The sequence below is a fragment of the Tachyglossus aculeatus genome, chromosome 15, assembly GCF_015852505.1.
Source record: "Tachyglossus aculeatus isolate mTacAcu1 chromosome 15, mTacAcu1.pri, whole genome shotgun sequence".
Lineage (NCBI taxonomy): Eukaryota > Metazoa > Chordata > Mammalia > Monotremata > Tachyglossidae > Tachyglossus > Tachyglossus aculeatus.
In genome coordinates, this window is record NC_052080.1 from 22340295 (window position 1) to 22365424 (window position 25130).

General features: G+C 43.0%; 1 protein-coding gene across 11 annotated transcripts in view; it reads right to left on the bottom strand.

Moving 5' to 3' along the window:
* CEP112 (centrosomal protein 112) overlaps nt 1-25130 on the bottom strand; it is a 348495-nt gene that overhangs the window by 16673 nt on the left and 306692 nt on the right. For all 11 annotated transcript variants that reach the window (XR_005454199.1, XM_038757370.1, XM_038757364.1 and 8 more), the window contains one exon: nt 23694-23783. Coding sequence is in view for 10 of the 11 variants with exons in the window: in XM_038757370.1 (XP_038613298.1) it covers nt 23694-23783 (90 nt within the window). In the remaining variant the exon portion in view is untranslated. The remainder of the gene's footprint in view (nt 1-23693; nt 23784-25130) is intronic.

Here is a 25130-nt window from a genome sequence, read left to right on the forward strand (position 1 = left end):
CCTGTACCTCCATCCTATCTCACTAGAGGTTTGAGGGTAAGCTCCTTGTGGTCAGTTAATGTGTCTAATAACTCTTGTTGCACTGATCTCTTTCAAACTCTTCCTCCCACATCCTGCCTTACAGGACGAGCTTACAGTCTAGAAGCAGGGGAGGCAGACATTAATATAAATAGATAAATTACAGCACCTATGTTGATATCTGTAATTTATTTGCATTGCTGTCTGTCTCCCCCCATCTAGACTGTAAGATCATTGTGGGAAGGGAATGTGTCTGTTTATCGTTGTACTGTACTCTTCCAAGTGCTAAGGACGGTGCTCTGCACACAGCAAGTGCTCAATAAATTCAACTGAATGAATGAATGAAGTGCTGTGGGGCTGGGTAGGGGATGACCCAAGGGAGCAAGTCAGGGTGATGCAGAAGGGAGTGGGAGAAGAGAAAAGGGGAGGCTTAGTCAGGGAAGGCCTCTTGGAGGACACACGCCTTCAGTAAGGCTTTGAAGTGGGGGAGAGTAATTGTCTGTCGGATTTGAGGAGGGAGGGTGTTCCAGGCCAGAAGCAGGATGTGGGCAATGGGTCAGTGGTGAAATAGGTGAGATTGAGACATAGTGAGAAGGTGAGCATTAGAGGAGTGAAGTGCGTGGGCTGCATTATAGTAGGAGAGTAACAAGGCAGGGTAGGAGGGGGCTGGGTGATGGAGTGATTTAAAGCCAATGGTGAGGAGTTCTTATTTGATGAGGAGGTAGATAGGCAACCACTGGAGTTCTCTGAGGAGTGGGGTGACATGTCCTGAACGTTTTTGTAGAAAAATGATCCGGGCAGCAGAGTGAAGTATTGGACTGGAGTGGGGAGAGAAAGGAGGCTGGGAGGTCAGCAAGAAGGCTGCTGCAGTCATCCAGGTGGGAAGGGAGAGTGATTGTATTAGTGTGGTAGCAGTTTGGATGGAGAGGAAAGGTCGGATTTTAGCGATGTCGTGGAGGTGGGACCAACAGGATTTAGTGATGGATTGAATCTGCGGGCGAAATGAGAGGGCGAGGAGTCAACGATAACCCCAAGGTTACAGGCTTGTGAGAAAGGAAGGATACAATTCCTGCTGCCCTATCCCATAGATTGTGAGCTCCATCTGGGCCGGAGACTGAGTCTAACATGATTATCTTGTATCTACCCCCTAGCTTAGCACATAGTACGCCCCTAAATACCACAATTAGTATTATTTTTCCAGGAATAAATCTTTATTTGACTTATTCTTAACACCCACCCCAAGATGCAGGGATCACTGCATCTTTCAAAAAAAGAAAAATTTTGTGATGCCCAGCAACAAATCAAGTATCTGGATTCAGGATGGGGCAGGCTTGTAGGAATGTAGCTCATTAATTGTTTAAAGAGGAATTTCCCAGGTACAAATGCACATAATGACCCTTCACTCTGATCTCTCCCAAATAACCAATTTAGTCAGGGCATTTGGATACCATTTTGGGGGGTATTTTTCATAGAAGACAAGTTAGAACGACTAGCACTCTTCAGATGCTTAAGCTCTTGACAATTACAAATAAATTAAAGCTCTCACTTAAAGTACCAATTATCTTCTTTTGCTTGAAAAAGCATGTCTTGCCAGATATGGTATCCCACACAATATGCAAAAAATAGAAATACAAAGGCGGTGATTGTCCCATTGATACATGAGGGACTTAAATAGACAGCTCCAATTAACGCTAATGGGAATTTGCAGATAAATACCCCCCAAGGACCAATTGGAAAACAGACCCTAAATCCACATTCAAGAAATTTAAAAACACCCTTGGAAAAAATTGCCATCACCATCTGAGAGTTGTTCCTATAGATGAATAAATGGAAGATTCGTCTTTCAGGTTTTTTTTTAAAAAGGCAGAACTTTGAGTTATATAACTAAAGAATCTGAGGCGCAGTGGTCAAGACTTGGATTTCCAGAGTCATAGAGCTAAATATTTTTTTTCTATCAGGGCCTTCAAATAGGAATTTGATTTGCCAAGGAAAATATCCTCTGCGCTAACTACTGACATAGGTCAGAGTCCTCATGAAGCAGCTTATGAACATAACAAATGTGTGTTCTCTTCCATGCATCAAACCTTTCGTAGGTGAGATAGAAGGAACAGACCCTTCTAAAAGAGCTGAATGCTTTCCTTTCGGTCGCTTAGGAAAAACAGACATGTATATTTGACCAGTCAGATAAGTTGGCAGCAGTATCTACTGGCTTGCCTGAGCTAACTTAATTATACAAGAAAGTAGTTGGGGCAAGAAGCACGCTCCTGTTACGGTTCATTTTAGTGCATTTTCAAAGAGATAAGGATAGCCCCCTAGACCTGGACTGTGAAAACCTTACTTAAGGAAATGTTTTGGGGAGGCTTTGGCCCAGTCTAACTTGGCAACAATCCCCCTCCCAATATCCTTCTATTTAACGAGCTTGATTCACGGCTCAGAGGAGCGGGGAGAATAGGTGGAGATTGCTGCTGAAGGCTGACTTGAATTAGGTGGGGGAAAGGAAGGGGGAGGAATCCATCTCTTCCCCACCCTGAACCTGCTGTGCTCTGGGAGCAGTGAAGAGAGCCCAGTGATGCGGAATCAAGCAAAGGCACCTGAGTCCTCCCTCGTTCTGACGTCGCGACGCCTTGGGTGTGAGCGGGTGACGCGCAGCTTGGGCAGCTTGCAGGAGCTGCTTGGGTGGCAGCAAGACTGCGCTGCTTCTAGCAGAGATCAGCCTGGACTAGCGGCTACAGACGGACCCGGGAGTCGGAAGGACCTGGTTTCTAATCCCGGCTCCACCACATGTCTACTGTGTGACCATGAGCAAGTCACTTCATTCATTCATTCATTCAATCGTATTTATTGAGCGCTTACTGTGTGCAGAGCACTGCACTAAGCGCTTGGGAAGTACAAGAGACGGTCCCTACCCAACAGCGGGCTCACAGTCTAGAAGGGGGAGACAGAGAACAAAACAAAACATATTAACAAAATAAAATAAATAGAATAAATTTGTACAAATAAAATACATAAATGTATTTACTTCTCTAAAGTAAATTCACTTATTCACTTATAAGTGAGCTTATTCACTTCACTTCTCTAAGCCTCGGTTCCTTCATCTGTAAAATGGGGATTAAGACGGTGAGCCCTGTGTAGGAAAGGGAGTGTGTCCAACTTGATTAGCTTGTACCTACCTCAGTGCTTAGTACAGTGCCTGGCACATAGTAAGAGATTAACAAGTACCATTTAAAAAAAAAAAGATTGGAGGGGGGGCAGGAAGGTGGGTTTGTTCTCTGTGCTTCCTGAGGACCCATGGTTAAGAACAGAGTTAAATTGAATAATATAAACATCAGTAATAATTGATCATTATCATTGGGGTATCTGTTAAAGCCCTTACAATGTGTCGGACATGGCTCTGAATGCCGGGGTCGATACGAGATAAATCAGGTGGAACGCAGTCCCTGTCCCACACAAGGGTCACAGCCTAAGTAGGAAGGAGAACAGGTATTGAATCCTCATTTTTACAGATGAGGAAACTGAAGCACAGAGAAGTTAAGTGACTTGTCCAAGGTTGCACAGCATGCAAGTGGAGGAGCTGGAATCCAGGTCCTCTGACTCCAGAGCCTGTGCTCTTTCCACTAGGTTACTCTAGGAATCTGATCTTCTGGGAGAGTCTAAGGACATTCTTAATAAATACTGTTACCAACAAGCTTTTAGCACTTCAAATCGAAAAGGTCAAAACAGGATCTGGGAAGATTATTTGATTTTTTTTCTGTCACTGGAAGGCAATTCAGTACTAAAAAAAATTCATGGAAAAATACATTGAAATCCCTGTAGCACTTTTGCACACACCTTATATACCCTTTTAATAATAATAATAATAATAATAATAATAATGACGGTATTTGCTAAGTGCTTACTATGTGCCAAGCACTGTTCTAAGCACTGGGGTGGGGGGAGGTACAAGGTAATCAGGTTGTCCCACATGGAGCGCACAGTCTTAATCCCCATTTTACAGATGAGGTAACAGGCACAGAAAAGTTAAGTGACTTGTCCAAAGTCACACAACTGACAAGTGGCGGAGCTGGGATTAGAACTCATGACCTCTGACTCCCACGCCTGTGCTCTTTCCACTGGGCCACAATGCTGCCTCCTCTCTATAATGTACTTTTAATGTCTGTCTCCCCAACTCAACTGTAAACTTGAGGGTAGGAATTATGTCTAGTAATTCTGTTCTACTCTCCCAAGCACTTACTAAAGTGCTTTTCACACATTAGATGCTCAATAAGTACTTCTGATATAGAACTGTGCTTATCTCTCTGCTGTCTGAAATAATGACTTGGAGGAAAAGTGGAAGCCAGACTGTTTAATTACTAGCTCCTGTAATGACGCGGTCAATGGGTCACTTTTAAAAATGGAAAACAACCCTCTGTAACCCAGCTTAATTTCATCATTAAGTGATACCGCTAAGAATTGTAATTACTGGGTGCCCACAATTCGTTAGATGCTGTTCAGAAGATATTCATTATTCAGGCCCTCGTGCTCAAATAGCATACAGTCTTGCAAAAAAAAAAATACAGAAATCTATCACTTTCAAGTGCATCTGCTAATAGTTGAACAACAGTGGAATGAAAATCGGATCCCAGCTGCTTCCTGTCACATTATGATAAATAACACGCTGGTATTGTTGGCTAGAGTTGCTCTCCAGGTTTATTGACCCAGGAGATTAAAATAGATCCTGGTGAAAGTCTAAATTATCCATCACATCTGAAAAACAAACTCTAATGGGGATTTTTTGCTGGGAAGTACTATTTTGAAGAGGTTCAAATTTTTGTTTTAGTGTCAACCACAAGAGGCTATCATCGAAGTGTGTCTGAGGTCTTTTGGTGCTGCTTAATGACTTTGGGTTTGGAATTTAGAATCCAAAACAATGCCATCTCATCTCCTCCTTGCAGAGGATTAATTATTATTATTGTGGTAATAATAATAATAATAGTACTTGTTAGGGACTCTGTATGTGCCAAGTACTGTTCAAAGATAATCAGGATGGACGCAGTCCCTGTCCCCATGGGACTCCCAGCCTAAGTAGGAGGGAGTACGATTTAATCCCCATTTTAAAGATGAGGATAACTGAGGTGCAGAGAAGTTAACTGATTTGCCCGTAGTCACACAGCAGACCAGTGGTGGGGCTGGGATTAGAACCCAGGTCCTCTGAGTCACAGGCCCATCCTCTTTCCAGTTGGCCAGACTGCTTAAATTGCAATTCTTCAGCCCTCAGGGGACTTTAGTTCTGCTGGAAAATGAAGCTCTGTTTCAATTTCGGTGGGGCTAGCTTCTTCTCAGCCCTGCAAACATCTTTTTTCCCATTCATTTGGTTGAGATGATTGAATCCAGCCACCTCCAAGAAGGGTTTTGAAGGTTTAAAGTATTGAGCTACCATACTGCTTTTGTTTACTCAAATTGGTGCACAGCATCCTGGTTTTGAAATTTGACCACCATTTACCTACCCCGTACTCGGGAGCAATTAACAGGCAAAGTAATCAGAGTTGAAAAGAGTCACCCTACTATGTGTCTAGATAAAAGATCCCGGAGAAAATCAAATGACGCAGTGAGAATTAGGGGATTGGGAATTAGGGAATGTGGGAATTGGAATTCCAACCCCAATTGTGTCTTCTGGTCACAGCCCATGATGATCACGACCCATTCAAATGGTCTAAACCACTGTGGGTCTTCTCCCATTTGGTCAGTCAGTCACTGGAAGCCCTGTTGGGCTTCCTGGTGGGAAAGGAAATTATTTCTTTGTTCTGGGACACCTCCCTTTCAAATACCGGAAGTCGGAAAAGCCCTATTCTGAGGCTTGGGGTCATTTTGGGGGGTCTCCAGGAGGAAGGTCTTAAATTTTGCCCTTCCCAGCCTGGGCGGCTGTCACCTTCTGAATGCAGCTGCTCTGTTCCACTCCACTAAGCCGGGAGCTAAAGAATCCTCCTGCTAGCGGATTTTTTAATGGGAATTTTTCAAATCAATCAATCCCAACTTTCAGGGTTCCTTTCCCTCAGTCAGAAAGGTCTTGTCAGAGGGTGGGTAAGACTCTGTTTGGTTTTCACTTCAGTCAAAATTATTTGTTTTCTTGGCCTTCACTGTCTCACCAGTGGGTACGGAACATAAACACACACCAATAACTATATAGTCGGGCATAGCTATCCTTGACCTCTACCCCTGACATCACTCCCAGAGTTTCAGTTTTCCCGTCAGGTGAATAACAGTTCTTTTTTTTTTTCCCAATGGCATTTGTTACATGGTTAAGGGCTAGGCACTGAATCAAGCACTGGGGTGGATACAAGCAAATGAGGTTGGACAGAATCCATGTTCCTACACAAGGGCTCACAGTCTTAATCCCCATTTTACAGATGAGGTAAGTGAGGCACAGAGAAGTAAAGTGACACACAGCAGACAAGTGGCTGGGCTGGGATTAGGACCCAGGTCCTTCTGACTCCTAGGCCTGTGTTCTATCCACTAAGCTATACTGCTTCTCTTTGCCTAGTCTAGAACTCATTACTCCTATGATACTGACACAAACTCACTTGGGTTCACTTTAGATAGGGGTTTCACGAGATTTTACCTGAAAACCTTCAGTGTGCATCATCATCATCATCATCAATCGTATTTATTGAGCGCTTACTATGTGCAGAGCACTGTACTAAGCGCTTGGGAAGTACAAATTGGCAACATATAGAGACAGTCCCTACCCAACAGTGGGCTCACAGTCTAAAAGGGGGAGACAGAGAACAAAACCAAACATACTAACAAAATAAAATAAATAGGATATGTACAAATAAAATAAATAAATAAATAAATAAATAGAGTAAAAAATATGCATCACTGAAACAGGTTAGGAAAATATGAGTTTGGATCCAGTTTCTGCAGTGGTATTCAAGTCCTTACCGTGTGCCAGGCACTGTGCTAAACTCTCGGCCCGATTTGAGATTATTGGATCAGTCACAGTCCCTGTCCCATTTGGCGCTCACAGTCTAAGAGAAAGAGGGAAAACACCTTATCCCCATTTTACAGATGAGGGAACTGAGGCACAAAGAGCTTAAGTGATTAGTCCAAGGTCACCCAGCAGGCTAGTGGTAGAGCTGGGATTAGAATCTAGGCGGCCTGGAACCCTGACCCATGCTCCTTCCACTAGGCCACACTGTCTCCTGGAGACCCTGGAAGTTCTTTCTTCCAAAAATTATAAGCTAACCCCCTTCCTTGAGGAATGAAAGTGTTTTATCTTCAATTTGCTAGAATGAAATGTCGATATGCACGGGCTCATCAATTAATCACATTTATTGAGTGCTTACTGTGTGTGCAGGGCGCTCAGGTGAGTACAATAGAACTGGTAGATATGTACACTGACCACAAAGGAGCGTACAGTCTAGGGGGAAGACAGAAATGAAAATAAATTAATAGAGGATACGGACAGAAGTGCTGAGAGGCACAGATAAGTAGCTTAAGTGCACAGTTCTTATGCTCTTATGCACGGGTAGCTCTCTTGGTTCTGTTTCCGACAGATGATTAAAGAAGAATCGCCCTTCCATCTTCACATCTTGTAGGTGAGCCAACGATCTTTTCAACCTCGTGAAGCATATTTAAGGCGAAATATCTGTTTTTGTACTTTTTTCCCAGTCCAGATTTCGTATGAATAAGACACAGTGAGTAATTCCTTCTCTTTTTTGGATTCTTCTGTGTACTATTTAAACAAAGGCATCTGGTCTCAGGGAAACTTAATGCTGTCTATGAAGAATTTCTGAAAAATAGTTTACATCTGTTTTCGCATTGCCCATCTCTGAAAGTACACACATGCCGAACAGGGAAAATGTGTAGGACTGTTCAGGACTGCATGTTCTTGCTCTACTTGGTGAGGGCCATTCGGTACAGTGCAGTGCTTCATCATTAACCTCTGCAGGTCTCAGCACACCCATTTCCAAAATGCGGGACTGATGCCACCTCTGTACACCTCGGCAGTATCTGACCTTTCCCATGAACTCTGGGAGAAGGGAATGGCAGCAAGGCCAAGCTTTAAGATATTCATTTAATCTGTCAGGACAGGTCTTCGAGACAGAAGTCCTTAGCCTAGGACTCTGGAGCCAACATCTCTCCACTGCTGATGGGGATGCAGGGCCCCAGAGGGTGGTCATTTCTGAGATGACATTTGCTGTGAAGTTGACTTGAAAATGATGGGGATCTGGCCCAGCCTTCCGGGGGAAACGCGGACACACTATCTCCCCCTCCCTTTACTTTATACTGGGGATCTGAAATTTCAGGCATTACTGATTTGGATGAGAAATGTAAATGGAAAAATATGCCTCGGAAACTGGAACAAAGCATTGGTCTAATATTTCAGCAAAAAAAAAACAAACCAATGCTCAGATTTGGCTCAATGCAATGTTAGCTGGGAGTTCAGCTGATCCCATTTATGAGTTTGGTTGCTTGAATGGGGGAAAAAAAAAACCCGAAAGGTCTGGAAGTGCTAACCTGCTCCCTGAGTTCATTATTGCAAAAGTTGGTGGCAAATCTGCTATTTTTGGAAAACTGTTCAGTCCACGTCTCCCCAGTTACCTCCAGTGGTTGCCTATCCAACTCTGCACCAAACAGAAACTCCTTACTGTTGGCTATAAAGCATTCATTCTGCTCACCACCTCCTTCCTTACAGCTGAGATCTCCTACTACAACCCAGCATGCACACTTTGCCCCTCAAGGCCAATCTGCTCACCATACCTCGATCTCGTCTGACTTGCTGCCAACCCCTTGTTTGCATCCTCCCTCTGGCCTGGAACTCCCTCCCCCTCCACACGCCACTCTCCCTACCTTCAAAGTCTAATTAAAATCACATCTACTCCAAGACAACTTCCCCAATTATGCCCTCTTCTCTCCCTTTCCCCCTCCCTTATGTGTTGCCTATGGAGTTGGATCTGAACCCTTAAACACTTCATATTCACCCCACTCTCAGCCCCACAACACTTATGTATGTACCTGTAATTTATTTATTTATATTAATTCCCGTCTCCCCCTCTAGAAGGTAAGCTCCTTGGGCAGGGGATGTGTCTGGCAACTCTGTTGAATTGTACTCTTCCCAGTGCTAAATATGGCGCTCTGGACACAGTAAGCACTCAAAAAATGCCACTGATTAATTTCTTTGTTTGGAGCCGGTACGCCAATATCTAGTCCAAAGCATCTTTTGCCTTCCTTGATGTTTAACTAATCTCCACGGTCCTCTAGTTACACTGAGCTGTTCAATGCACAAGCTAAGCTTCCTGCTCTAAATCAGCTGCTTTCAACCCACATCCAAGAGACCAGATTGCTTTAGTGACTTGCACTTCAAGATTTTTCTTTTCTCAACCCAGATCCCCCACCTGGAAAATCCTCTGTTTGTAGTTAAGCACCAAGGGCCCATATAATTCATAACCACAAAGGTAGGGAAGACAGGCAAAACTTGAAAAACAATGTGTTGCATATGACTTTTTGGGAGCAGCAGTTTTAGGATTATATGAGCTGGAGAGGAATGAAAAGCTTCCTGCACAACAATACACTCGCGCAGGCATTTTCGGATGTCAGACATTTTTCTACCGTGGTGGGTTCTCTGATTATCTGCCAGAGATTCCTGATGATATCCTATTTCCACCCCTTGGCATCTCTTACCCAGTAGAGTTTGTCAGACAACTCAGAATTTGGCCAATATGGAGATGGGGGACTATTGTCTGTAGCCTATCATTGGTGGAGTGCACTCTTTTATTAGTATAATAATAATGCTATTATTATTATTATATCTGTTAAGCACTTACCATCTATCAATGGTATCAATTTATTCATTTATCAATCAATTATTGATAAATAAATATTGAATAAACATAAATAATGGTAAATAAATGTTATTTATTTATCAATTTATCAATATCAATGTATTTATTTATTTATTTTACTTGTACATATCTATTCTATTTATTTTATTTTGTTAGCAGGTTTGGTTTTGTTCTCTGTCTCCCCCTTTTAGACTGTGAACCCACTGTTGGGTAGGGACTGTCTCTATATGTTGCCAACTTGTACTTCCCAAGCGCTTAGTACAGTGCTCTGCACACAGTAAGCACTCAATAAATACGATTGATTGATTGATTGATCAATCACTGTTTTAAGGACCGGGGTAGATACAAGTTAATCAGGCCAGACACAGTCCCTGTTCCACTTGAAACTCACAGTCTAAGTAGGAGGGAATCAGGTATTTAATTTCCATTGTACAGTAGAGGAAACTGAAGCACGGAGAAAAGACTCGCCAAGGTCACTCTGCAAGTAACTGGGAGAACCGGGATTAGAACCCAGGCTCTCTGGCTCCTAGGCCTGTGCTCTTTCCACTAGGCCGAGCTGCTTCTCTCTTTCCCAGCAAAACAGACTGGGGCTTGCCTTGTATTTCTAATTACATCTGGGTCACTGTGTTGATTAAATCCAAAGTCCCAAGGCTTGGCACTGCCCAGCAAGTACTAAATCTTCTAACTGTGGTGATGCTGGACTCCAACCTTGTCTATAACTCCCTCTTCTGCAGCTCCGGACTCCAGGTGGAGGGAGGACTTGGGGGCTGGCTCCATCGCTACTCTCATACTTCTTCCTCCCTTCAAGGCCCTACTGAGAGCTCACCTCCTCCAGGAGGCATTCCCAGACTGAGCCCCTTCCTTCCTCTCCCCCTCGTCCCCCTCTCCATCCCCCCCATCTTACCTCCTTCCCTTCCCCACAGCACCTGTATATATGTATACATGTTTGTAAATATTTATTACTCTATTTATTTATTTATTTTACTTGTACATATCTATTCTATTTATTTTATTTTGTTAGTATGTTTGGTTTTGTTCTCGGTCTCCCCCTTTTAGACTGAGACCACTGTTGGGTAGGGACTGTCTCTATATGTTGCCAATTTATACTTCCCAAGTGCTTAGTACAGTGCTCTGCACATAGTAAGCGCTCAATAAATACGATTGATGATGATGATGATGATGATATTCAGGAGATAAGGCCCACCTCCTGCCACATGGAGGCCCGCCCAAATGAGTTCCTATATAGGCCACCTTCCATCATCTCACCAAGGGTCAGGGACTGTGCCCAATAAGCTCATTATAGGCAGGAGACATGTCTGCTAATTCTGTTGTACTGTACTAAGTGCTTAGTACTAAGTGCTTAGTACAGTGCTCTGCACACAGTAAGCGCTCAATAAATACGATTGAATGAATGAATGAATACTCTCCCTAACACATAGTACAGTGCTCTGCACCTAGTAAGCATTCAATAAATACCACTGATTGATTGACTGAGCTGTGTATTCTTTCCCAGCACTTAGTAAGCACTCTGCACTCAGTAAGCACTTAATATATACTATTACTATGCCTAAAAGCCTCTATATGACCTCTAGAGAAGTGGGCAAATTTGTAAACCAACTGAAGTGCGTTGTGTGATTTCCAGGTTACAAATGAAAAAACTGAGCAAGCCCCAGAGAGATCAAGTCATTTACTCAATAAGACTAAAGTATTGCTACTACTACTATTTTCTAAGTGCTTACGGAGTTTACAAAGGACTAGGGTAATTACAAAAAAATTAAGATGCTATTTCTGGCCCAAAAGAAGCTCAAAATCTGTGCTGAGGAGGGCAATCACATAGATTAATGAGCATATATTCTGATCAAAAATAGAAGCAAATTAAAATTTAACCTCTAAATATACTGAGTATAAAATATAAATCAACCTACAAATTATATAATATAAAGTATAAACATAAGTTAATATTCAATGTATATTTATTAGACCATATAAAGTAAAATATATGAATTAAATAACTCTGGGGGAGGTAGTTATTCTCCCCATTACAGAAAAACCATTCTCAGGGATAGTTAGTGTCTGTCCCCCGAGAGATTGTAAGCCCTTGGAGGTCAGGAATGGCACCTACTAAGTCTACTGTGGATTACAGACAAGGGAGTCTATGACTCATAGGGTTTCCTTGATAGGATTAAAACAGAGTTGTAGGAGGAGAGTGAAACTTTTCCTCTTCTATCCATTTTCAGAGCCTTTTAAGGGGATATTCTCTCCTACTGTTCCGGCATATTTTCCAACATGATTTTCCTAAACCACCAAAAGCGATGCACCCATCTTCCTGCCATTTTCCAAATGCCCATTATTTCTCCATTCATAAATGCAGTCATGGCACAGACTAGCCCCGCTTCATGGCGGGCCGCTCAATGGGAGTTGTCCCCTCAGCGAGCTTTCAGATGCTTGACCTTGGATAGAGGTGGATGAGGCTAATAGTAAGCACTTAATAAATACTATTATTATTTTTGTTGTTATGATGGCTTAGAAAGAGGCTGTTCCCCTGGCAAGTTCAGCCCTGTCTGCTCATTTAGGGCTGTTCCCTAGACATCGTCAAGATCTGCCCTTTCCTCTCCATCCAAATAAACTCTTGGTGGGCAGGGAATGTGTCTATCTATTGTTTATTGTACTCTCCCAAATGCTTAGTACAGTAGCCTGCACACAATAAGCGCTCAATAAATACAATTGGATGAATGAATGAAATATATGACAGCAGCTATAATTCCCCATTGTCACCTTTACCTGCTCATTTGATTGATACCCACCAGCCACAGGATCAATTAATCAATCAACAGCATTAATCGAGCACTTACTATGTGCAGACCATTATATTAAGCACTTGAGCGTGTACAAAACAACATTATTAGCAGACACATTCCTGGCCACCAATGAGTTTACAGTCTAGAGGAATGGATGGCTGACACAGACTCCTGTCCTCTGGTTTCAAGGAAAAAAAAAAAATCAATCAAGAGTTAAGTGAGGAGCACTGCTCTACTCACTTGAGAGAGTAGACAGAATCAGTAGACAAGATTCCTGTCCTCAAGGAGCATACAATTTAGTGAGGAAGGTAGGGAGACACTAAAATAAACTTCAGGTGAGGGGAAGCAACAGAGTTTAAAGATATGCACAAAATGGTACCGGTAGTGGTAATTCAAACTAGGAAAGAAGAAAAAAGGGATGCAGGAATCCAGGATGTTATTTCAATTAATCAGTGGCATTTATTAAGGGCTTACTGGATACAGAGCACTGTACTAAGCGTTTGGTAGAGTACAATACAACAGAGTTGGTAGATGCGATCCAGGCCCACAAAGAGCTTACAGTCTAGAGTGGAGCTTACAGTTTATTGCTTATTTGTCTCATTTTATTACAAAGTCCAACTGTTTTTTTTTTCATTTCCGTTCTTTGACTAGCACATTGGGGCTGCTCAATATATTCTATGTCCATCAATTAAAGGATTCCTCTGACAGCTTTCTAATGCCTGCCTTTTTTATATCAGACTTCTCAATAATTCATACGCTTTCTATTTTCCTACTTGGTTTACTAAATCAATCATTTGTTCATGGACATGTAGTAATAATCTTTTGTTTTGGAGATATATCCTTCTAAATTAGTGTTTATAAATCCCAAATGTTATCTGCATTAACAATGTTTACGCTGGAAAGGCCTTGGTGGCTTTTATCTTTCTTTGTTTGAGAATAACCCCTCTCTTTCCAGATCTGGTTTAAACGCTTGACGCAATGAGTCTGGTTTCTCTGCAATAACTCGGCTCTCTCATTTGTCCAGCAGCAAACGATCTCAATAACCCCGCCAAAACCTCGGCACCTCAAAAGATTTCTTCCTTTTTGACTGGCCTTGCAGCAGAAAGAGAACACCAAATAAATGGCCTCTCAGAATATTTTATACTTTTTGGGTACGTGATCAGCACAAGAAATAGTCATCAAACATCTCTGTCCCTTTTAACCATGCTGACTCACCCCACCCTCTTTTACCATCTCTGTGTTTATCTCCTCTTTACTTCCTCTTTCCAGCTGTTCACTGGATTCCATGAACTCAGAGCCACAGCCGCTGCCAGAAAAGCAAGCCTTGATAGGATCCAGCCTGGGGATACACACACCTTTTTATCTTCCTGGGAGACTGAATTTGATTACCCAGGTTAATGCTTGATTATTCTTATTATTCCGAGTTAAGATTGGTAGGAGAGATCAAACCTCGGCCAGTTCGGCCTACTTGACAACCGCTTTAAGTGCTGTGGCGGCCCAGTCCCCTTTTTTTCAGTTAAAGATTGAAGTTAAGGAGGGAAAAAGATCCGCCGCCTGATTCTATCATTTGTTTTTTGCGACTCCCTTCAGATACGGTAAGTGAGGAGAAGGGCTCCCCTGATGTGAGCCTGGAGTGGCTCGCTGGTCACCCAGACAACCACGTCATCAACAATCGTATTTATTGAGCGCTTACTGTGTGCAGAACACTGTACTAAGCGCTTAGCACTGTACTAACCACGTCATCAACAGAGTACTGCAGTTCTGTACCCATTCCCCTCCTTCTCCCGCTCCTCCACAAGCTTCCACTATAAGAGGAGGAATTGCTACCCCAACACTGCAGGATGTGCTACCCCAACACTGCAGGAAAGACAGCTGCAGGAAGGCAGCCCTTGGTTGACTCTGAGGTTGGAGACACCAGCAGACTAATGAACAGCACTTATGTCCAGATCTGTAATTTATATATTTTTTTATTAATGTCTGTCTCCCCCCTCTCGACTGTAAGCTTGTTGTGGGCAGGAAATGTGTCTGCTCATTGTTACAGTGTACTCTCCCAAGTGCTCAGTGCAGTGCTCTGCACACAGTAAGTGCTCAATAAATATGACCGAAGCATGGAATACATAGGCAGGGAGCCCAGTGGCTCCCTCTCCTCCAACCCCCCTCACACATGGCACAGTGATCCACTAAAGTTATCAGCAAAGTGATCCTCAAGAAAACAGGGATCGCTATGAGGATGAGGAAAAAAACAGCATTTTTTTGTTTGGATGAGGAAAAAAACAGCAGTAGATAAGTACTACTACAGAGCACAGGACTGGGAGTCAGGTCATGGGTTCTAATCCCAGCTCTGCCACTTGTCTGCTGCATGACCTTGTACTAGTCATTTTACTTCTCTGTGCCTCATCTGTAAAATGGGGATTGAGACTGTAAGCCCCAAGTGGGACAGGGTCTGTGTCCAACCCAATTTGCTTGTATCCACCCCAGTGCTTAATACAGTGCCTGGCACACAGTAAGAGCTTAACAAATACTGCAAGTTTGTTTTTTTTCCTGGAAGGAGAGCCCAGGCAACTTTGAGCACATTCCCATGAAAATAGTCATTTTAGTAATTGGCAAAAGCCCTAACGGAATCTAAACCTGAGAGGGAAAACTTCACTTTGATATTTTTGGGATCCAAGTCAGCATTCTGACTTGTTTTGTTTGCCACGAAGATCTTCTGATCGAATTGAATTATAAGCTATACAATGACGGGCTACGGATTTTAGCACACAGCCTTTATACTCTGCTGAGCAAAGAAATGAGAATTTAAGCTTTCACTGAGAACAAGGTGTGGTCAACATTAAATGCATAACAAGTCATGTTTGAGAAAGATGTATCATACCAGCTGCCTGGGAACAAATGTACTTAGTTGGCATGGGAACTGAAGAATGGGGCTGAATTTTGTAAATATACAGTGGTTATAAAAATTACCCTAAACAAGCCATAATAATAAAGTTAAAACATGAAAACTCAATAAATGCCTTTGAATTACATTTCTGTTGCAATTACTAGTGCTGTTTTCATTATGTGCTCTGGGCTAAAACAGAGGAATTAGTACCGCTCAATGGATTTCACTACAAATAAGCTAGTAGTGTTCAGTAACATCCTGTTTTTACATCCATTACAGAAAATGGAAATTAAAGGCCTGGAAATCTACATTAGACCCATCTTTCCCATTAATAATAGTAATGAATAGTACATCATCGACTTTTTGTCTCCTTGGCATCTCTTTCCAAAGCTCCGTGTGTGACGCAATAGATTCTTTGGCTCCCCTTGATGATGACTGATGTTTTTTTAAAGAGGAGCAGGGGACTACAAAGATAGCTTTAGATATATTGAACCTCAGTCTTCCAGAACCTAAGTCACGCCTGGAGAGCAAGTCAGCTGAGGGAAAGCATTAGCTCTTTTGGGAATGAAAAAAAAAGGGCAAGGATACAATAGTTGGCATGAGGGAGTACATACCTAGGCCTGAAGGAGTTAATGCCCCTCTCCAAGTGCCTTGGATACCAAGTTCCCACTTCAACTGGTCAGGGAGCAAATGTAGTAGCAATGAAAGTAGTAACATTTACTGAGAACCGCCCAGCCCACTCCTCCCCGGGTGCAATGTACTGTACTAAGTGCAAATAAAAGCCTTCCTGTGTGCCATGGGGAGAGCTGCCCTCTGCCTAGCCCTGGGAAAAAAGTTTTCCGAAACTGGACGCCCAGGTGGCTTAGAAAGCTCCAGAAAGCCTGGCAGAGCTGACCACCTACAACGGTCTGGGCCACCGACGATGTGGGAAGCTGGGAGGGCTCGGCCTGGGAAATGCTTCCGGCTTTGAGGACTTGGCTACAAGAAGGAAGGTCAGGTGCCTGATCCCACCTGCCCTTTAAAACCCCAGGCCCCGGACACGAGGTCTCTAGACTGTAAGCCCCGTGTGGGCGGGGAACATGACTACCAAGTCTAAACTGTCCAAAGCCCCTAATACAATGCTCTGCACATCATCATCATCATTATCATCATCAATCGTATTTATTGAGCACTTACTATGTGCAGAGCACTGTACTAAGTGCTTGGGAAGTACAAATTGGCAACATATAGAGACAGTCCCTACCGAACAGTGGGCTCACAGTCTAAAAGGGGGAGACAGAGAACAAAACCAAACATACTAACAAAATAAAATAAATAGAATAGATATGTACAAGTAAAATAGATAGAGTAATAAATATGTACAAACATATATGCATATATACAGGTGCTGTGGGGAAGGGAAGGAGGTAAGATGGGGGGGATGGAGAGGGGGACGAGGGGGAGAGGAAGGAAGGGGCTCAGTCTGGGAAGGCTTCCTGGAGGCGGTGAGCTCTCAGCAGGGCCTTGAAGGGAGGAAGAGAGCTAGCTTGGCGGATGGGCAGAGGGAGGGCATTCCCGGCCCGGGGGATGACGTGGGCCGGGGGTCGATGGCGGGACAGGCGAGAACGAGGTACGGTGAGGAGATTAGCGGCGGAGGAGCGGAGGGTGCGGACTGGGCTGTAGAAGGAGAGAAGGGAGGTGAGGTAGGAGGGGGCGAGGTGATGGACAGCCTTGAAGCCCAGGGTGAGGAGTTTCTGCCTGATGCACACAGTGAATACTCAGTAAATACCACCAATTGATTGAAGAGGGGGACCCAAAGGGGCTCCCTCATGTTCGGACACCCACCCCAGGGCCGGGAACGGGACAGATGCATCCCGATCCCCCTCGGTATTTCTACCCTGCAGCACGGCTAGAACACTCAGAAACCTGAGAAGGGGCGAGAGTCTCCTGTCAAGTATGTGCACCCACCTTATTTTGCCCGGATTAACAATGATTTGTGCCAGATAAGTAGAAAGGAATGCCGATTTTGTTTTACTACCTTTGGGGAAGGGTGAGTTAATAAAACGACGCTGTGAGTTGGTAAATACCGGGAATGCCTTGGCAAAGGCATTCTTATCCTTTCTCCTTTTAAAATGGACTTTGCTATTATTGACTGTGATGGAATTTCATTAACTACGGGTTAACTCTTTGCAAGTGGCAGTCGGCACTACTACTATTACTAATAATAATGATGGCATTTATTAAGCTCTATGTGCAAAGCACTGTTCTAAGCGCTGGGGAGGTTACAAGGTGATCAGGTTGTCCCACGGGGTACTCACAGTCTTAATCCCCATTTTACAGATGAGGTAACTGGGGCACAGAGAAGTTAAGTGACTTGCCCAAAGTCACCCAGCTGACAATTGGCGGAGCTGGGATATGAACCCATGACCTCTGACTCCAAAGCACGTGCTCTTTCCACTGGGCCACACTGCTTCTCTAAGGTTTTTCTAGCTCTGTCACTCGCTCTTGGGGACCCAGGGTTAGACGAGGGACTGTCAAAGACAAGACAAACAAAGAGCTTTAAGGATACCACCCAACAAGTCCTGATGAGAACCAGCCTTTTGTTTTTAATTAGAAACAAAACTTTTTAAATCCTCATTCATTTTTTCTGTTGTTACAGAATCAAAACACAAGGATTCCCCCCCCGCCCCACCTCCCGTAATGAGAAACAGAAGTAGCTTCAGCTTTTTTGAAGCACTAAAGGAAAGCCTAGGAAACTGCCCTTTGTAATATGCCAATCCTGATTTTGATTCTTTATACACACAGAATCAAGACAATAATATTTGGTAAAGCAAGGAGGAGAGTTCCAATTTGCTCTTTTGCACCAATCTCAACTCCTTGACTGGCTGATGTGCAGCTAGCTACTGTTACTGCCCCTGTTTTTGTTGAATGAGTTTCTGTTTGTCCAGCCAACGAGAAGCAGAGGGAAGTGTCCCATCATTCACTCCAACCCTACTGCTTTTGAGAGATCAATCAATCAATCATATTTATTGAGCGCTTACTGCGTGCAGAGCACTGTACTAAGCGCTTGGGAAGTACAAGCTGGCAACATATAGAGACAGTCCCTACCCAACAGTGGGCTCACAGTCTAGAAGGGGGTGACAGAGAACAAAACCAAACATACTAACAAAATAAATGGGATAAGCTCATGTACACAGGGTCCCTGAAGTTAAAAATGACTTTCCAAATTGCTTTGAGGATTTAAAATACAGACAAACACATGCACACAAAAAACCCTGAACCCCCAGTGATTTTCAGGGTTACAAAAATAGGGCAGGGTGAGAGCCCAGCTGAAACAGGTGTGAGGCCCATTGATGATGTTGATGGTATCTGTTAAGCACTTAGTATGTGTCAAGCACTGTGCTAAGCATTGGGGTAGATACAAGCTCCAGTTAGACACAGCCCATGTCTCACATGGGGCTCACAGTCTTAATCCCCATTTTACAGATAAGGTAACTGAGGCACAGAGAAGTGAAGTGTCTTGCCCAAGGTCACACAGCAGACACGGGCCCACATTACCCGCCCAGACATGACCAAGGTAAAATGGAAACTTCAGTGATGGGCACGATCCCCTAGACCGCACCTGTATATATGTTTGTACATATTTATTACTCTATTTATTTTACTTGTACATATCTATTCTATTTATTTTATTTTGTTAGTATGTTTGGTTTTGTTCTCTGTCTCCCCCTTTTAGACTGTGAGCCCACTGTTGGGTAGGGACTGTCTCTATATGTTGCCAATTTGTACTTCCCAAGCGCTTAGTACAGTGCTCTGCACATAGTAAGCGCTCAATAAATATGATTGATGATGATGATGATGATGATGTAAGCTCCTTGTGGGCAGGGAACAGGTCTACCAACTCTGATACACTGTACTCTCCCAAGTACTCTGCACACAGTAAGCGCTTCATAAATACCACTGGTGGTTGATACCAGACAGCCTGTCATTCAGTAAGCCATGGATTCCCGTTGCCTCCTGGAGACTGCCATAATGTGTTGGGGCCGCAGCTTTCCCTGCTCGTCTGGCAAAATGAAAGTTTTGCTCTAGGTTTTTCTTCCATGGAAATTCTTCCCCGATGAAAACCTCTGGGGAAAATCCTTGAGAAGCAACTTTCACTTCACAAAACAAACAGAGAAAGTCAATGCCCTCCAGGCTCCCAGAGGTCACTGATGTGAGGGAAATCAGGTCACTGCTCCCTGGGCTGCCCTACTCCCTCATTAGACAAAAGTGGGGTTAAACATCGATTTAAAAATGTCTTTTTAAAATTCTCAATCCCATTCTACGAGAGTTGTCCCCCTTTACCCCCAACTCTCAACCATCCTCTTTAGCCCCTTCCTTCAAAATATTCAGGTTTTTTGCTCTAGAAGCTGTATCATGAATTCCAAGCATAGGGACAGGGCAAAATTTTACCAACTCTTGGCACAAATGGAAAAACTGAGGAAACTCTGGCAGGCACCTCTGAGCTTAGACAATTGGATGCCTTGAAGAAAAATGCTTTTTGGTTCACTTTCTCTACAAAGAAACACACAGAAAAATCATAATTTTAAGTACTGAACTGCGTGGGAGAACCCTTCAACACAAATGGCTGATACTGGTGAATTAAAGTGACACATCTTTACTGTCAATCTCCCATTTACTCTGATTGTCTCATATGAATCCTGGCCTTTCTCGAAACTTCTTTTGGGGAGCAAGTCTGTCATCTTTAAGGACCTCTTGTTGTCCAGCTACTGATGGCTCCTGACACTCGCTTCCCTTCACTAAATAAAGGCTCTAGGGACTAGGCAATACAAGATATTGGGCATTCAATCACTAAAGAGATGCTAGGGATTATTCACTGACACCCTGGCAGTGTCAGCAATCTCCTACTTTGCGCAGAGCATCGTATTAAGCAGGAGAGAATGTACCATAGATATAAAAGACACAGTTGCTGTCCTTAAGGAGACACCCAAACTGAGCAGCTCAACTTAGAAATGTGCTGCTAACTTTCAATGGGGAAGGGATTAGAATAGGTGCCTTAAAAATTGCCTGTCTCACCAAACTCAAAATTGGTTCTCTGGAGGACCAGAACTGGTGAATTTTACTTCTCAGCCACATTAGCCCTTTCCTCTCCATCCAAACTGCTACCATGTAAATCCAAGCAGTTATTCTATCCCCCTTGATTACTGAGTCAGCCTCCTTGCTGACGTCCCTGCCCCTCGTCTCTCCCCATTTCAGTCTGTATTTCACTCGGCTGCACGGAGCATTCTTCACAGCATTTCATTCATTCATTCAATCGTATTTATTGAGCGCTTACTGTGTGCAGAGCACTGTACTAAGCACTCGGGAAGTACAAGTTGGCAACATATAGAGACGGTCCCTACCCAACAGCGGGCTCACAGTCTAGAAGCACATATGTATATATCTGTAATTAATGTATATTATTAATGTCTGTCTCCCCCTCTAGACCATGAGGTCACTGTGGGCAGGACTGTATCTTTTGTTGTTATATTGTATTCTTCCAAGCGCTTACTACAGTGCTTTGCACACAGTACACACTCAATAAACACAATTGAATGAATTAATGAATTTTTCTACACGGCCATTCAACAGTTCATGTTTCCCCACTGCTCAAGAGTTCCCAGTGGGTGTCCATTCACCTCTGCAACAAACTCTGTTATACTGTACTCTCCCAAGTGTTCAGTACAGTGCTCTGCACACAGTAAGCACTCAATAAAAACAATTGATTGATCAAACAGAAACTCACTACCATTGGCTTTTTTAAAGTAAGCAATCACCTTGTCCCCTCCTACCTTTCCTCCCTGATTTTCTACTATAACCCAGCCCTCACACTTCGCTCCTCTGATGCCACTGTATCCCGATCTTGTCAATCTCGCCACCCACCCTCGCCCACATCCTGCCACTGGCCTGGAACTCCCTCTCTTTATATCTAAGAGATGAGTATTATCCCCACCTTCAAAGCCTTATTAAAAACGCAACTTCTCCAAGAGGCCTTCCCCAACTAAGCCCTCAATACCTCTTCTCCCACTCCCTTTGCATCACCCTTGCACTAGGATTTGCGCTCTTCATTCACTCCTCCCTTAGCCTCATAGCACTTATGGACATAGCCATAATTTAATCTATTTATTTATACTCATGTGAATCTCCCCCTCCAAAATGTAAGCTCACTCTAGAGTGTAAACTCGTTTTGGGCAGGGAACGTATCTGCTAATTCTGTTGTACTGTCCTCTCCCAAGCACTCAGCACAGTGATCTGAACATGGTAAGTGCTCCATAAATACCACTGCTTGATGGATTAAGAAAAGAAGAAAAAGGAGGACAGAAAGGGAGAAGAAAGAGAAAGGTAAGAGGGCAGGTGAGACAGGCTCCCTTACTTTTATCATGTGCTGCATACAATAGGTACTCAATTATTTAACTCTCCATCCCTTTTCCATTTTTTATTCCAAATTTCAAAGATAAAGCTCCCTCCCCAGTGGAGTCTGCATATCAGTGATATCAGTGTGTTAAGACCCTTCTCCTCTTATTACCCTGGGTATGGGCGACTATCACTATCACCGTGTATAAAAATTGTCTTTTATTTCTTTGTTACAAATCAGGCACAGGGAAAAATTATGCGGTGGAGGCAATTACACAAATAAACATGGTATATCTGTGCTAACTCTGTTGTACTGTACTTTCCCAAGTGCTTGATAGAGTGCTCTGCACATAGTGAGCACTCAATAATAATAATAATGATGGTATTTGTTAAATGCTTACTCTGTGCCAAGCCCTGTTCTAAGTGCTGGGGTAGATACAGGGTAATCAGGTTGTCCCACATGGGGCTCACAGTCTAAACCCTCATTTTACAGGTGAAGGAACTGAGGCACAGAGAAGTTAAGTGCCTTGCCCAAAGTCACACAGCTGATAAGTGGCAGTGCCGGCATTAGAACCCACGACCTCTGACTTCCAAGCCCATGCTCTATCCACTAGGCCATGCTGCTTCTTCATTTGCCATATTGTTGGTCACTTTTTTTCAAGAGTGGCTACTCTAGATAGATAGAGCACTCTATCAAGCACTTGGGAAAGTACAGTACAACAGAGTTAGCACAGATATACCATGTTTATTTGTGTAATTGCCTCCACCGCCTAATTTTTCCCTGTGCCTGATTTGTAAGAAAGAAATAAGAGTTTCCAAGGGGGCAGAAAGACCACATAGACAGAGACTGCGAGGCAAAGGTAGAGCGTCAAGAGGCAGAAGACTATAAGCCGAGGCTGAAAGAAATGAAGAGGCCTAGGTAGACAAGACAAGAGGTAGCACAGGTATTTTAAAGCCCAAGCAATGTTCCATGCTACGTTTTCATTACTAGACAAATATAAACACTGTCCTAAGACTCAGATAAACTGTCTTTGAAGGCTTTATCATTAACATTTGCCTTCCCTATACACAAATGATCAATATAGAAACCAAAACATGGAAGTCACCTAGGGATAATCTTGAGTTTCCCCTAAAGTCAGTAGAATCAGTTCCCCTATAAAACAGAGGTACTGCTCTTGCAGACCTTTCCACTAAGGAAAACTTTCAGAATGTGCAGTGAAAACATGTATCATGGCCCAGCTGACTCTTTACAGTATGGCACCGGATTATGATGTTATGATTCAGTGGACTGAAAATGTTTACTTTGATATTTACATCATTAGCTTCATGTCATCTGCCTTGATCAGATTTCTATTTGCCCTAATAATGCAGTTTCACAATGAAACAAATGGAGTAAACTTAAAGTTATGCCTTTATGATTTCAAAACTATAGTGCTTTAGAAGAAATCTGGTGGTGTTAAGAAATCACTGGCAAACCCAATGGAGAAATAATGCATGCATATAATGAGTCATAAAGAGCCAAGCTTCACTGATGTCAAATTAGAGATTAGTTTGTACAAATCAACAAAATCAGTGAGTAACGCTATATAAATGACTGAAGTGAAAGTAATACTGTCACGTGAAAATAGACGCGGTGATCCCTAAGGTACCATAAGATTCACACCATTAATTCTCTTTTAATAGCAGAATGGCAGAAAATTCAGTGCCAATCACGGGTTGCATCTCCAAGATAGAAATATTCCATATTTAAGAGCACCGTTTGCCCTCTTTGCCCCGAAGGAAAATTGAATCGAAAAGAATGTGCACCTGTTCCTGTGATTCCAGCTCCTTGTGGTGAAGCTTTTTCTCAGTGATCCGCACCTGACTGCTACAGTTTTCCAGCTTGTCTTGTAAAGCCTGAAATCATAGGAATGGATACATGAAATGAGTATGGTTTAGGAGTAACCAGGTTTTGCCAAATGAGTCAATAGGAAGATCTCATTCGTCTCGCCGCCGACCCTTCTCCCAAGTACTGCCTCTGGTCTGGAATTCTATAAAACTTTATATACAAGTTCTATAAAAGTTCTCTTATCGGACCAGATCACCACTCTCCCCATCTTCAGAATCTTATTAAAATTACATCTCCGAGAGGCCTTCCCCGACTAATCCCTCTTTTCCCCTACACTCTCTCCCTGTTGCACTTGGATTTGTCGTCTTTATTTACCCCAACCTCGGCCTCATATATCCATAATTCACGTGGTTACAGTAATGTCCGTCTCCCCCTCTAGACTGTAAGCTCCTTGTGGGCAGGGAACCCGTCTATCAACACTGTTGTATTGTACTCTCCCAAGCACTTAGTACAATGCTCTGCACACAGTAAGTGATCAATAAATATGATTAATTGATGTATAGCTCCACTACACTTGGGTAGGGACTGTCTCTATATTTTGCCAACTTGTACTTCCCAAGCGTGTAGTACAGTGCTCTCCACACAGTAAGCGCTCAATAAATACGATTGATTGATTGATTGATTGATACCTGACCATGGCTACGATGAGCAAGAAACACGGAAGAGATACTTGCAATTATAAAAGGCTTGTGCAAACACCACAAATGGAATCCATTAAAAAGAACACACATACACAATTTGGCACCTCTGTTGTTGAATAAACACATTGCATGCAACTCCAACATTAGATTTAGTCAAAGAAGATCAATCAATCAATCGTATTTACTGAGCACTTACTATGTGCAGAGCACTGTAATAACCACATTGGAGAGCACGATACAATAGAATTAGCAGACACGTTTCCTGCCTAGAATGAGTTTACAGTCTAGAGGGGAAGGCAGACATTAATATGAATAAATAAATCATTTATAAGATATAATTTAAAGATATGTACATAAGTGCTGTAGGATTGGGGATGGGGCAATGATGTAAAGCAGTGGGTTCAATACTTTGGCAACTTGGATCTATAGGGGGACAGAAGCCTTTAAGAAGTGGGCAAAGATTAACTGTATCAATCCACAAAGGCATGACAGATTTGGGTCTGGGATTTAGAAGGGAACTGTGCTCAGTATCATTGCACTGTTTACACTTGACATTAAAAGTTGAGCCAAAAAGCCCCCCTAACAATCCCAAGTAAAGTGGATGTCTTCAGATTTCCTGCAATAGCTGGACAGGCCAGAGTCGATGAGGTTCCATAATAAATTGTGCAGAATACAGGGTGTGAAAGTAACTGAACTACACCTGAATCTCACTGT